Source organism: Theropithecus gelada, chromosome 6, assembly GCF_003255815.1.
Source record: "Theropithecus gelada isolate Dixy chromosome 6, Tgel_1.0, whole genome shotgun sequence".
Classification (NCBI taxonomy): Eukaryota; Metazoa; Chordata; class Mammalia; order Primates; family Cercopithecidae; genus Theropithecus; species Theropithecus gelada.
The window spans coordinates 173,809,166-173,823,550 of record NC_037673.1 but is presented as its reverse complement, the minus strand read 5'-3'; the positions used below and the strand labels follow the sequence as shown (position 1 = coordinate 173,823,550).

Below are 14,385 nucleotides of genomic sequence, written 5' to 3'. Positions count from 1 at the left end.
TTGTAACACTATAGAAATTAATTCACTCATCCATTTAACAGGCAATTATTAAGTGCTAGGGTGCTGCACCGCGATTACCACCGCGTTACACGCGTTCCTCCAGCAGGTAGCATCCTTCCCGTCCCGCGTAGGAGGGAAGGGCGTCTCCCCACCAGGCTTTTCTCCCACGGAACTCCGGGTGGTGACCTTATTCAAAATGGCGCAGGCGGCCTCGGGGGCTAGTGCGGCGGCGCGGACTCCGCGTGCCCTCTGACCTGCTGGCAGCAGGCGGAGGGGGGAGCCGGGCGCCGCCATATTGGCTGTTGTCCTGTGAGGGGAGCGGTAGCGGCGGCGGCGGCGGCGCGGCGTGTGGAGCGAGGGAGCGGCGCGAGCGGCAGCATGACTCGGAGGCGGAGCAGGCCGAGCGGCGGCGCGGGTAGGCGCGAGCGGGCTCGGGCCGCGGGGCCGCAGAAGCCCCAGGCGCCCGAGCCCCCGCCGCCGCCAAGCCTGGAGGCGGGAGCGGGTGCAGGCCCCCCGGAGGCGCCGGCGGAGCCCGATCGCGACGGCTCCAGGGAGGACGACGAACCCAACCTGGTGCCCGGCCCGCAGGTAGGAGCGAGCGAGGCGACTTCGGCGGCCCGGGCGCTTTCACCTCCCCCGAGCGGGAGCGGGAGTGGGGCGGGGTTGGGGATGGGCCATCCTGCCGCGGCTGGGGCAGCAGCCTTCCCCCGGGTCCGGCGCCGAAGCTTTCTCCCCCGGGGCGGGAATGGAGGCCGGACCCCTCTCCCCAAAGCCGAGGCTCGGTCCGCGCTCCTGCGACTAGGCTGAAGCTGCTCCCCTCTCCCCGCCGCCTCCGGCCTGGAGCAGAGACTAACGTCCGGCCGTACACCCACACTGGGACTGGGCTGTGATCCCGAGGCCGCAGCTCCTCTCTCGGCCCGCCACCTCCCCCTGGGCCCACCTGCTCCCTCAGCCACAGGCCATCTCGGGGCTCTGGGACTGGACGGCTGCAGCCTCTTCCCTCTCCCCTCGGGAACGGCTCCACTCCGTCCCCTGCACCGCCTGCAGCCGCGGCCCCTCAGCAGCTGTGTCTCCTGGCACCTCCTCGCCATACCCAGCAGAGCAGTCGGAGCAGACAGCCAGGCTGGCCGGAAGAGTTTTTGGTGGGGTTTCTGCACTGAGGTGGAAACCCAGCAGAACCTGCCCTTTCTCCCTTCCCCTGCCCCGCAAGGCGGCCCACCCCGACCCTGAGATCCCGGGTTTGGAGACTCCTGCTGAGAGTGAACAGTAGGAGGATTCTCCAAAGCTTCCAGCTTGCCACCTGGAAGAAGGTCACTTTCTTTTGAGCAAAGGAGATAATGGGGGGTACCCTGCCAACGTTCACTGAGAGGCGGGGGTGACATGGGCCACGGTTGCTCTGGGAGGGTTGTGGCACTCGGGGCTGGGTGGCTCTCCCTAAGCTTGCTCTGACAAAAGAGTTTTGAGTTGGTCTTTTGGCTGAGCCTGCCCAGGAAGGCAGGCTCCTGCAGGAGTCTTGGAGGGTCGGATGCGGCGCCGGATGAGGATGAGGCGTGGCGGAAGATGCGTTTGGCTCTGCAGACACTGCATCGGGCAGCAGGGGACTCTGGGAGGCTGGTGCAGCCAGAAGGCATGGCTCTTGACAGCCTTCTAGTAGAATCTCTGGAATTGTGCATGTGAGTGGGGTTGCCATTTGGGGTACCTTCCTACAAAGCCTCCCCTGACCTCCCCAGTTGCGTCAGGTGCCCTCTCTGTGCCCACAGCCCTCTGTGCCTCCCTCTGGTAGCACTCCCCTTTCTGTGATGAAACGTTCTGTTGATATGTCTGTTGCCTGCCCTGGACTGTGAACTCCGCAGGGACACAGGCCATGCCATCTATCTCTGATCCTCGACGCCTGGCCCAGGGCCTTGCTAACACAGAGTAAAAATAACTAGGTGAATGAGAGAGAAAATGAATCAGTCCAGAACCCGTGCTTATTGTAACCCAGTTTTCATGCTGATTTCCTTGTGTCTCAGATCACAATAAGGTTTTTAATTAATGAAAATGTCACCAGTTATTGAGTGTCAGAAGCTCCACCTTCATCCCCATCCCCATCTCCTATCCTAGGCTGACACTGCTTCCATAGGAGACTCCCCAGGTGGGACCCCCAACCCCTACTGGGTCTAGCTGCCAACCCTGAGGCTGCTTCCCCCACCAGCCTACTCTGGGACCCCCCTGGGAGTGCTGTTACCCAAAAAGGGAGAGTGGGAGAAGGGAGAGCTGGGAAGCTGTTGTCTTCTCTTCTCATTCAGCAGACCATAGAATACTTTAGGGTCTCTGCCACATAGAGATGCCAGAAAGCTTGGATGATGGCTCAACCATTCAGTTTTTATTGAGGATATAACTTTGCCAAGAGCTCTAAGCTTCATCAATTGCTTTGACATCTAGTTTCCTACCGTGTTCTTATCTACTCCACTGCTTGACCTACTGATTCATTTATTTGTGCCGGGCACTTTACATACCTTACTTATAATCTTCCCCCCTCCACTGTATTTCTCCGCAGCATTTAGCACACATATGATGAATTGACCATTGATTTGATTATCTGTTTTTATTTGTGAACTCTGTGAGTTCAGGAGCCATGTCAGTCACCATTGTACCCCTGTGCCTGGTGGTTAACAAATGTTGATCAACAAACTGGAGGATATAAATATTATTACCCCATTTTTCAGATGAAGAAACAGAAACTCAGAGCAACTAAACATTTGCCCAAATGACTCCAGCTATAGGTGTTAGACAAAAGAAAAGAAAAGGACTCTTAGGTAGTTTGGGGGATTTTTAACAAGTCTTTTTTTTTTTTTTTTTAAACTACAGCCCCAAAGAAGGGAAACAAACTGGTAAATTCGGTTCTGATTATGCCCCACTTTGACCAGGGATGGGGTCTGGAAGCAGGCTTTTGTGCCCTGGTGCAAAGCACCTAGTAGAAAGGTAGGGTTCAGTCATTGCTCTGCCTGCAAGCGTGTCTTTGTTGAGGTTCTCTGGCTCTCACTGCCACTCATAGCCCTGTCTTACATATACAGAGTGGATAAGGAAGATGAAACTCAGTGTCATACACCAAACTGAATCCCAAGGTGGCAAATAAGACCACTCCCAGTCCACAGGCTTGTTGGAATGCCCCAGCTCACACATTGTTTTGTTTCTGTTTGTATTTTCATTTGAGACCATATTTTAAAGATCAAAAGGTTTCCCACACATTTGGATTTGGGACTCTTTTTAAACTAAAGATATGGTGATGCTGGGTCCACTTTTCCACAAGGCAGTAATCAGTAGTCTCTGAGTAGCATTTGGCCCTTTTAGACAACGTGTGCTCCTTAGGCCTCTTCTGGTTCTTCCCAGGCCCCTTCACTCATTTGCATAACCTGTACACATTTAAAGCAGGACCTTGAGTTTAACTGGGATCCCAAATGGCTTAACTCTCAATTGTTTCAGGCCACTAAACCACACTGATCTGTTTCCTAACACCCCAAATCCTTGTTTACAGCACAAGAAGGCTGAAACAGTTACTACCTTATTAGCAAAGGAAAAAACAAACAAACAAGGAACAACTGAAAAAGCAATTGTGGGAGGCAGTGGGGAGTGGTGTTTAGAGACTTGGATTGAATTCCCAGCTTAGCCTCCTAGCTTTGTGACTCCGCAAGTTGCTTCTCTCTGACCCCATCAGGAACTTCACAAGAGGCCTTGGTGGCTCACGCCTGTAATCCCAGCACTTTGGGAGGCTGAGGCAGGAGGATCCCTTGAGGCCAGAAGTTTGAGACCAGCCTTGGTGACATAGTGAGCTCTCTGGTTCTACAAAAAAAATGAAACCAAAACTTAGCTGGGCATGGGTGCATACCTATAATCTCAGCTACTTGGGATGCTGAGGCAGGAGGATTGCTTGAACCCAGAAGTTCAAGTTACCCAGGACTTCAAGTGCACGCCACTGCACCCCAGCCTGGGGGACAGAGGGAAACCCCATCTCCTTCTTCTTAAACAAAAATAAATAAATAATAGTTCACAAGAGAAGCAACCTATGTAGCAGCTAGTACATAGAGGCGCCTCACCTAAGAGAGGTGGCAGGAGCTGTGCCAGGTGGCCATACAAAGCCTGAGTGTTCTGGCCTATTAGTTCTGCTAGCTGTCTTTCGTCTCTCTTGGACCACTCAGTTTGTAATCCAGGTACACTCAGTAAGCACCCAGGAGACTTGCTAGGATGTAAACCAGCAGTTGGTGAGGAGAGGTGAGCTCATCCTACCCTTGTCCACCTCTTGTTCCCCTCCACATCGTCCTCTGGGCCTTTGCCCAGTCTAGTTTAAAGGGACTCTAGAGATCCGATTCTCCCACTGCTCCCTCAAGAAATTGATTAGTCAGTATCTTTAATAAAACCATCTCATTATGTTTAGTTCACTCAGCAGATATCAAAACAACCTCTGTGCCAGGACCTTTATTTGGGGTGCACAGATGGGTAAGACAGTTCCTATCTTTGGGGACCTCCCCCTTAGAATCACTGCCTGCCCAGTCTGCACAACTTCCATTGTCAGTAGGAGAAAATGATACTGAGGGGATCCCTGCCACCTCTAGTTCTTCTTTGTAAGCCAGTAGAGACTCCCTCAGTAAAAATGTCAAAAGACCTTTGAAAATGAAGACTTACCGACTTAGGATTTTATTTATTTATTTTTATTTAGAGATAGGATCTTGCTATGTTGCTCAGGCTATCCTCAAACTCCTGGACTCAAGTGATACTTCTCCTTAAGCCTCCCAAATAGCTGGGACTACATGTGCATGCCACTGCACCCAGCTGAGTTTTAAATTTTAATTTCTGATATCAGATAGATGATCCTAACACCTTTACTTACCTCATCTAGAAGTTTTTAGAGCAGGGTCTATGTTTTAATTTATTTGGGGGGTATATACTGTGTGTGGTCCTGTGGTCCTTATATACTCAATGCCTGGCTGTTAAACTAAATTCTAATAAGTGAGGATTCTACCACTTCGTTCTTATCTGCCCCCAAACTGGGCCAGGTTGGCAGTTATTTGTTCATTTAGGCCAGCCATTCGCATGCTGTGATGCCCAGTCTTATCTCACATGGCATTTATTGTGCAAATATTAACCGATCCCAGCTCTGTGCCAGGCTTGGGCTAGCTGCGCATGCAGAAGTGAATCAGACATAGTCCCTTCCCACAAGGGGCTCATAGTCTAGAGAACGTGTGTATAGTAATTGCAGTGATGCTAGGAGATATAGCATCGGCTTCTTCTGAATAAAGGTTCAAATCCTGGACACTTTTTTTTTTGAGATGGAGTCTCACTCCGTCGCCCAGGCTGGAGCACAGTGGTGCGATCTTGGCTCACTGCAAGCTCCGCCTCCTGGGTTCACACCATTCTGCCTCAGCCTCCCGAGTAGCTGGGACTACAGGTGCCCACCACCGCTCCCAGCTAATTTTTTGTATTTTTAGTAGAGACGGGGTTTCACTGTGGTCTCGATCTCCTGACCTTGTGATCCATTCGCCTCGGCTTCCCAAAGTGCTGAGGTTACAGGTGTGAGCCACCGTGCCCGGCCATCCTGGACCCTATTAAGTGGCCTTTGGAAGTGTTTCAGCCTCTTGGTTTGTTTTCTTATGTATAAAATGACAATCCAGGCCAGGCGTGGTGGCTCACGCCTGTAATCCCAGCACTTTGGGAGGCTGAGGTGGGCGGATCACGAGGTCAGGAGATGGAGACCATCGTGGCTAACACAGTGAAACCCCGTCTCTACTAACAATACAAAAAAATTAGCCGGGCGTGGTGGCGGGCACCTGTAGTCCCAGCTACTTGGGAGGCTGAGGCAGGAGAATAGCGTGAACCTGGGAGGTGGAGCTTGCACTGAGCCGAGATCGTGCCACTGCACTCCAACCTGGGCGACAGAGTGAGACTCCGTCTCAAAAGAAAAAACAAGACAATCCAGTTGTACAAGGTTAATGTTAGTGTCCAACAGGTGCTGTGTGCTTAACACGAGAGGCAGCTGGTGTCGGGGTTGCCCAAGACGTAACCTAGAGGAAGATGGGTCAGAGAATGCTTCTCAGAGCTAAGTCTTCAAGGTTCTCCAGAGAACAAGGTGGGAGAAAAGAGTCCAAACAAAGGAAGGAACTTGTACAAAGACCCAGGGCGAGCCCCACTCACTTGGAGAGTCGGGAGAGATCTGGCTGAAGGGGCTAGCAGGGTTCTTGAAAACCACACCAAGAGGTTTGGGCTTTATCCTGTAGGTGGTGAGGAATCAATGAAAGGTTTTAAGCAGGAAAGAGAATGTCATGGGCTTCAATACATTCTCTGATAGCATGTGAAGAAGTAATTCTCAGTGGGAGAGACAGCTGTGATTGCTTGATTCCACCTCTCCCTTGCCCCAACCTAATAATCATCAGATCCCCTGTGCTTTGCTAGACCCTATCCCAGACTTACAGAATCAGTCTCCAGGTCTGGATCCCAGGTGTCTATTGTTGAATTGTCCCCAAGTGACTCCGACATGTGGCTGGGTCTGGGAGCTGCTGAATCGAGGGTGCCAGGGGGATCTTTGAGAAGACCTAGGGTATTCAAACAATGAGCTTCCCAGGGAGGAGCTTTTCCATAAGCAAGAATAGAAACCACCTTAGTTCAAAACAGAACAAAAAACCTTCCCCCAGTTCTGATCTATTAATGATATTTGCCAACTGCTAATCTTCCATTGTGTATCCAAACACTTACCTGTGCCTACTCTGTGCTACAGGCTCTGCTGAATGACTGCAATACAGTGACTTGTGGGACACAGGCTCTGCCCTTGAAAAGCTCACAGTATTGTGGAAAGGACAGATTTCAACCAGTAGAATATATTTGATAAGCTCTATTCTAGAGATATGTTTTTAAACAAAAAAGTGTTAGGGTATCCCAGAGCAAAGCCAAGTTCATTCTTCCTGTGGACTTAAGAGGATGTAACACCCAGATCGAGCCTAAAAAAAAAGAGAAGAAAAAGGCAGAAGGAACAGCATATGTGAAGGTGTGACTACTTTATGTATTTGGTCCTTCTTGGCAGGATGTGCAGAAACAGAGAAGGACTGAGGAGAGGCATGCTATGTCTTGGGAAGGGCCCTGTGTGTGTGCCTTCAGTTCTGTGCCTGTGAGCCTGCCTTCGTCCTTCAAACTCTGGGTGGCTCCCAGCACAGCAGCTGCATGGTTGCGCAGCCTGTGGGCCAACATGCTGCCGTCCATCTCCCCTTCATTCTCCACCAAAGGCCCTTAGCTCCCTTTATTATTTCCCGCTCCATTCTTAGCATGCTTAGCACAAGTGGTAGCTACAAGTAGATCTATCTACTGTGAAAAATGATGTAGGGAAACTAAGGCAGAAAGAAGGGGCTGGTGGAACTGCAAACACTGAAGGTTTTATTAGGAAGTTATAGCCAGAAAACAAGGAGCTGGGGGTTCAAAGAGGCCTTGAAGTCACTTGTCTAGTCCTTCTGTCCTTTGCTTCAAGAAATAAATTTGGTTTGGGCAAGTCTCACTTAGTAAGTTTCCCTGTCATTTCTTCCAGGGCAGAAGAGGAAAGAAACTAACGGGTATTGAGCACCTACTTTGTGCCAGGCCCAGGCCAGGTACTTTACATAATTTATTTCCTTCTGTCCTCACAACTCTGTAAAATATGGTTTTATTCCCATTTCATAAATGAGGAAATTGAGGCTCAAAGAAATTGAGTAATATTCCAAGATCATATTGAAAACGACAATTGGGATTTGAACTCACAACTGTGTGTCTCATCCCCAAAGTTCATGCTCTTCCTCCTCCATGAGTAACGTGTGCTGGGGTTACAGTAGCAGAGTAGCAGTGTGACCTGAGGATTCAGGTAAATCTGCGGCTTTGGCCCTCCTTGTGGCTGATTGCACCCAGGAGGCAGTTCAGCAGATGAGCTAGCCTTGTGGGGATATTAAAACTGAGAAAGTTTTAGAGTTAAGGTCACTAGGATCAGAGAGACTCACTCCCAACCGAGCTTGTACAACCAGAAAGGATTCTCCACTGACTAGTCTTACAGTGTGAAACAGCTGTTCTACCTCCTGGAAGGGCCTGAGCCCACAGCCTGCATGGAAGTTTGGGTAACAGCTCCCGGGCACTGAGGTAGGGTTGTGTCAGCTCTCTTAAGAATTAACTGCAGCTCTGATTGTCAGCATTAGAATGGTCTGAGATTCTTCTCACTGATTGCCCTCTCATCAGTGGCTCAGAGTGACTTATAGCATGTTGGGAAATGCACTGGTTTGACTCTGTTTTACATTCTGCCTTTGTGTTGAAAAGCTGAGACATGAGCCAGGTGGGCTTTAAGCTTTCATTTGTTTATTCAGTGAATGCCTGCAGTGTGCCAGGCCCAAGCCAAATTAGGTTCCTGGGCATACTTAAATGACCAAGGTCCACACCCTGCCCCCAGAGAGCTTACATTCTACCAGGAATTTAGGAACAGACAGAATACATCTATGGCACATTTTGATGATGCTGTATTAAATAGAATCAGTTGTGCTTAGCTTGACCAGCAAAAGCTTCACTGACCTTTGACCAGAATCTTAGGAAATGAATAGGAATTGTCAAGGATAGATGTTTCCCAGCACTTAGCACAATTGGCAGGAGATACGGAATTTGAGAATGTTGAATGAGGGAATGAATGGGTGAATGGAAGAGTGAGTGATGTTAACTATGACAATGAGTTTTTCTAGGCTGAGGATTGATCATTTTCTCTGCTTCTGAAAGGGAATTTTAGCTGCTGGTGTTGTCCTCTGCCTGCCTTGGTGACAGAGAGGCTCTTGGAGTTGGGTGCCTCGAGAGTAGAGTGCTCCAGTGGGCCATTTCAAAATAGAATTTGGGATCTGTTGCAGGGCAGCTGGTTAGATACAGCATGTGTCTTGGGGAAATCCTGTACAAACATATACAAACCCTGGAGATGAAAAAGAATCCATGGGATGAATGAGGCCAAGTTGAGTGCTGGAAATTCAATCCAGCTTCAGAGTAGTCCTTGACAGCTGTCTGGTCTGGCAATGGGTTATTCCCAAATTGGGGATAGAAAGGCCAAGCTAGAAAACTGAGTCATGCCCCCAAAGAGCTTTTTTTTTTTTTTTTTTTTTTTTGAGACAGGCTGTCACTGTTACCCAGTTTGAAGTACAGTGGTGCAGTCTTGGCTCACTGCAACGTCCGTCACTTGGGCTTGAGCAGTCCTCCAACCTCAGGAGACCCTTATGTATTCCTAAAAATGATTGAGGAACCCAAAGAGCTTTTTTTTTTTTTTTTTTTTTTTTTGAGAGGATTCTCGCTCTGTCGCCCAGGCTGGAGTGCAGTGGCCGGATCTCAGCTCACTGCAAGCTCCACCTCCCGGGTTTACACCATTCTCCTGCCTCAGCCTCCCAAGTAGCTGGGACTACAGGCGCCCACCACCACGCCCGGCTAGTTTTTGTATTTTTTTAGTAGAGACGGGGTTTCACTGTGTTAGCCAGGATGGTCTCGATCTCCTGACCTCATGATCCGCCTGTCTCGGCCTCCCAAAGTGCTGGGATTACAGGCTTGAGCCACCGTGCCCGGCCTTTGAGCCTTTGTTTATGTTGTTTATATCTATTGATATTTACCAAATTAAATATTAAAGCTGAGAAAGTTTTAAAATATTTTGTCACTAATTCATTTAAGAAAGACAGTATTGAAGCTATCATGTTAACATAACAATTTTTGATGAAAACTATATTTTCCAAAACAAAATTAGGAGAATGGCCAGGCGTGGTGGCTCATGCTGTAATGCCAGCACTTTGAGAGGCTAAGGCAGGCAGATCACTTGAGGTCAGGAGTTCGAGACCAGCATGGCCAACATGGTGAAACCCTGTCTCTACTGAAAATACAAAAATTAGCCAGGCGCCGGGTGCAGTGGCTCACGCCTGTAATCCCAGCACTCTGGAAGGCTGAGGCAGGCAGATCACAAGGTCAGCAGATCAAGACCATCCTGGCTAACACAGTGAAACCCCATCTCTACTAAAAAATACAAAAAATTAGCCGGGCGTAGTGGCAGGCACCTGTAGTCCCAGCTACTTGGGAGGCTGAGGCAGGAGAATGGCGTGAACCCAGGAGGCGGAGCTTGCAGTGAGCGGAGATCGCGCGCCACTGCACTCCAGCCTGGGTGACAGAGCGAGGCTCCGTCTCAAAAAAAAAAAAAAAATTAGCCAGGCGTATTGGCAGGTGCCTGTAATCCTAGCCACTTGGGAGGCCGAGGCAGGAGAATCGCTTGAACCCAGGAGGTGGTGGTTACAGTGAGCTGAGATCATACCACTGCACTCCAGCCTGGGTGACAGAGCGAGATTTCATCTAAAAAAAAAAAATTAGAAGAATGGTCTTCTTTTCATTTTTGCAAATTACTTTCCATCTGGCTTAATAGACTAAAGCTGGCTTCTCATATATGCTTCTGTATTCAGTCTGTTGCAATACATTGTTTTGGTTGAAGTATATGAAAAAATATCCAACCTCACACAAATATGTAAGTGAAAAAGAGAGGAGTGTTTCAGTAGCCTTGCCAGATAATTTCCAGTATTAAATTTGAGCCCTTATCAATGAAGTCTTCATACTCATTTACACTAAAATCTATTGGTCAAACCAGTGCTTTGAATCCATCATGCTTTGGTCATTTGGAAAATAGGCTCACTGGATTTTTCAGATCTTCCAAATGTTTTCCATTTCATTTTACAGTACCAAAAGATAACATTTGTTAATATCATCACCCATTTCATCAGAAAAGTCTTCAAGTATTTAGCAGCTGTGAAACTCATGGTGGTGGACAAAAGTTTCAGAATTCTAATCTTCACTTGAAAGCTTGCGTTTTATATCATTGACTATAAATACTGTTAGTTGTTTTCCTTGAAATGACAGGCTAATTTTATTCATTGTTCATTTTTTTGAGAAAATGTCTGCCAATTCCCAAGTCTAAATAGTAAGTCATTCTTTCAGTTAAAAAATGGTGTTCCATGAAAAAAAGTGGCTTCCTCTTTCTTGGATTTTATCTCTCTTTTATCCAGGAAAAACTAGAATGCCCTAAGTTAATGCTTCTCAGGTCAAGGCAAAAAAGTCTTGGGCCTGATCTGGTAGGGAAGCAGAGATAATGGTTTTAATGGCTACAGATGCCAGCCCCCTAGGCCCTGGAGTGTACCTAGAGCTCACTTGGCCCCTTCACTGCTCTGGGGCAGTGCATGCTACAGCATGGATTTCCTGTGAGTAATCTCACACTCTCCAGAGATTCTGGTTTTGCTTAGAGTGAAGAAAAATTATCTTGAAGCTTTTTTGAGGAGATCCAAAATCAGAACCCCCAGAATTTTTCTTCCCTCATCTTTTGCCTAAGGCTAGACCTGCATCCTCAGAGTCTCTGAAATTTAAACTGAGGTGAGCAAGAACAACAGGCTGCTGGATTCAAGAATCAGTTCCATCAGCCTTTGTGATGAAGAAAAATGGTTGGAGTTTTCATTCATTCGATGAACATTTGCTGATTATGTTCTTTGTGTAGGAATACTGTGCCAGGTGCTAAAAATACAGCTTGGGAGCAGCTGATTGAAAGTCTGGGTTGACTGACTTTTCAGGGCATAAGGGTTCATGAATGCCAGAATTTGGAAAATGGCAGCAGATCACAGTCAAAGGGAACTCTGAACCAAGAGCCATTCTCTGCCAAAGCAAAAATTTGAAGGAACCAGTGGCATTACTGACTAAATAAATATAACATCTCTAGGGCTTGGGATTCTTATCACCCTCTAGCAATTAAAGCGGAGATGAAAATAGCAGAAAAAAGTTCCCAGTTCCACAAGGCATCATACCCAGGGGCAGGCACCAGGCCCTAGAGTTAAGACATCAGCTTTAGGAGTGGCCTTCTCAAACTGCCTGGGCCTGAAAGAAGGACTCAAGTGTACCAAACTCAGAGAGGACAGTGGATAAACTAGTCTTCAATGTAGACTTAGAACAGAACAGCCAAGGGGCTTAGATAGTAGATTGAGTGCCTACTGCCTGGATCCCTTGAGCTAAGTGCTTTGTATCTCTAATGTCCTGTGGGCAGCTTCAATTAGAGCTTAATTAGCTTTTCAGGCCCTGTGTTTCTTGCTTTAACTGGGAAGACAACCTGTCCTGTAAGGTCACTTCCAGTGATGGCTAATCTCATTTATTTTGTGTACCATTTTGGCTCTAGGGAGAGTCACATTATTTCGGTTAACTGGGGGCATCTCATAATCCCTAAAGAATGCAGTCTTTTACTCTAACGCGGTTAAGATTGGAACCATTCTGGATGTCAGGTGGACAGATGGGCCTTTCTCTGTAGGAAGCAGTAATTTCAAGCAGTGTCTCATTGGACTGCCTGATGGCTGCATTGCCATGGGGACACCTAGCAAATCTGAGTTCTCTACCACATGCCCAGCTGAGCCCATGCCTCAAGCCAGGCCCTGTGCTGCTCCATGAGGGATCCAGACAGGAATCAGACCTGGCACCTGCCTCTTGTAGAAGGGACAGAAGATACAGGTAAATAAATTAAATAGAAGGCACAACTACTATAACCAAGGCACAGTGTACGAGGAGGAGATGGGAGAGGAGAAGTGAATTACAAGAGGGACTCTGTAGGAGAAAGCCTGGAGGAGGCTGGACTTAAATTGGGTCTTTCGTCTCAGCTACTCATTGGTAAACATGAGAAGAAAGTGGATTTTAAGCAAGGGATCCCCTTTAGCAAAAGCATAACATAGAAAAAGGCAGAGATTATTTTGGGAATTTAGGGAATGACTTTATGGGGTTGAGGGGAGAGATTAAGATTTCTAACAAGTCAGCTTAGATTCATCATATATGAGAGACTCATGTTCGTGTAAAATACAGTGACCATTTATTGTTTCCTATTGTTCCTGTCGTGTTAATGATTAATACCATATGTTGAGCAACATGTATGTGCCTAGCAGTGGACTAGGTGCTTTATCACATTTATTTCTCACAGCTGACCCTACAAATTGAAACTTAATCCCATTTTACAGATGAGCAAACAGAGAGGGTAAGTAGAACTAGCACAGCATCATACAGCTGGTAAGTGATAGAGGTCAGGATTAATGCCAAAGCCAGTGTTTCCACTGCGCCCCAGTGCCTTCCACAAGTACTTTGGCACTAAATGCAGTCACATTAATTACACGCTTAATTTATAAGAATTGTGTATTTGCTTTTAAAAACAGAAAACACACGTATCATACTTTTTATTATACATTTGAATTGTTGGTTATAACTACAAAACCATATACAGTCATTCCTCCACATCTGTGGATTCAACCAATTGTAGATAGAAGATATTCAAGGAAAAAAAAAGGATGATTGTGTCTATACTGAACATGTGTAGACTTTTTGCCTCGTCATTATTCCCTAAACAATACGGTATAGCAACTATTTACATAACATTTACGTTGTATTAAATATTATAAGTAATCTGGAGATTGTGGGAGTATGTGCATTGATTATATACAAATATGACACCATTTTATGTCAGAGATTTGAGCATCTGCAGATTTCGGTATCTGTGGGGTGTCCTGGAACTGATCCCCCATGAGTACTATGGGATGACTGTATAGTGTGGTTTATATGCCATATAAAGAATTTCGGGCCAGGCGCGGTGGCTCACACCTGTAATCCCAGCACTTTGGGAGGCCGAGGCAGGTGGATCACGAGGTCAGGAGATCGAGACCATCCTGGCTAACACGGTGAAACCCCGTCTCCACTAAAAATACAAAAAATTAGCCGGGCGTGGTGGCGGGCGCCTGTAGTCCCAGCTACTCGGGAGGCTGAGACAGGAGAATTGCATGAACCCGGGAGGCGGAGCTTGCAGTGAGCCAAGATCGTGCCACTGCACTCCAGCCTGGGCGACAGAGCGAGACTCCGTCTCAAAAAAAAAAAAAAAAAAAAAAATTTTTTTTCAAGAATAACTATACAACATTTTAATTATATGTACTGGTTTTTGAACCTAGCATGCAAATGAAATGAAACTTGTAGTAAAAGTATATGTCCTGGTGCTCACCTTGTGGTCATCATCATGGCAGGAAAAGGGACTCTATCTAGAGTTACTGTGGCACTTTGTAGCTATGGAAAGTTTCTTCTTTGCCTTAATTTCTCTGAATACCATCCTTCTCTATCAACCTTCCACTCCTGCAGTTGCCATTAAACAACTGTCTTGCTCATTGAAATGTTCCCTTGGCAGAGACTGATTTAGGCTGTATCTTTTGTGAGTTCCACATGTAAAATTTCTGTCTAAGTTCCTTGTACTTCCCGAAATGTTTCATTATGCTTCTGGTACTATTGTTTGGTTCTCTTCTTTTTTGAGAAACCAAGGACCTAAGTCAGTGTAATTGGTAACATTACAGGTTT

The 14,385-nt window shown here is 47.2% G+C and overlaps 1 protein-coding gene across 2 annotated transcripts in view; it reads left to right on the top strand.

Annotated features, from left to right (window-relative positions):
• The first annotated feature begins 278 nt into the window (after nucleotides 1–278).
• Nucleotides 279–14,385, top strand: part of FAM193B (family with sequence similarity 193 member B) — a 35,205-nt gene continuing 21,098 nt past the window's right edge. Inside the window, exon 1 of one of the 2 annotated variants that reach the window (XM_025389159.1) lies at nucleotides 279–588. In XM_025389159.1, coding sequence (XP_025244944.1) covers nucleotides 379–588 — 210 coding nt within the window. In that variant the 5' untranslated portion in view covers nucleotides 279–378. The remainder of the gene's footprint in view (nucleotides 589–14,385) is intronic. The other variant, XM_025389158.1, reaches the window with a different exon arrangement.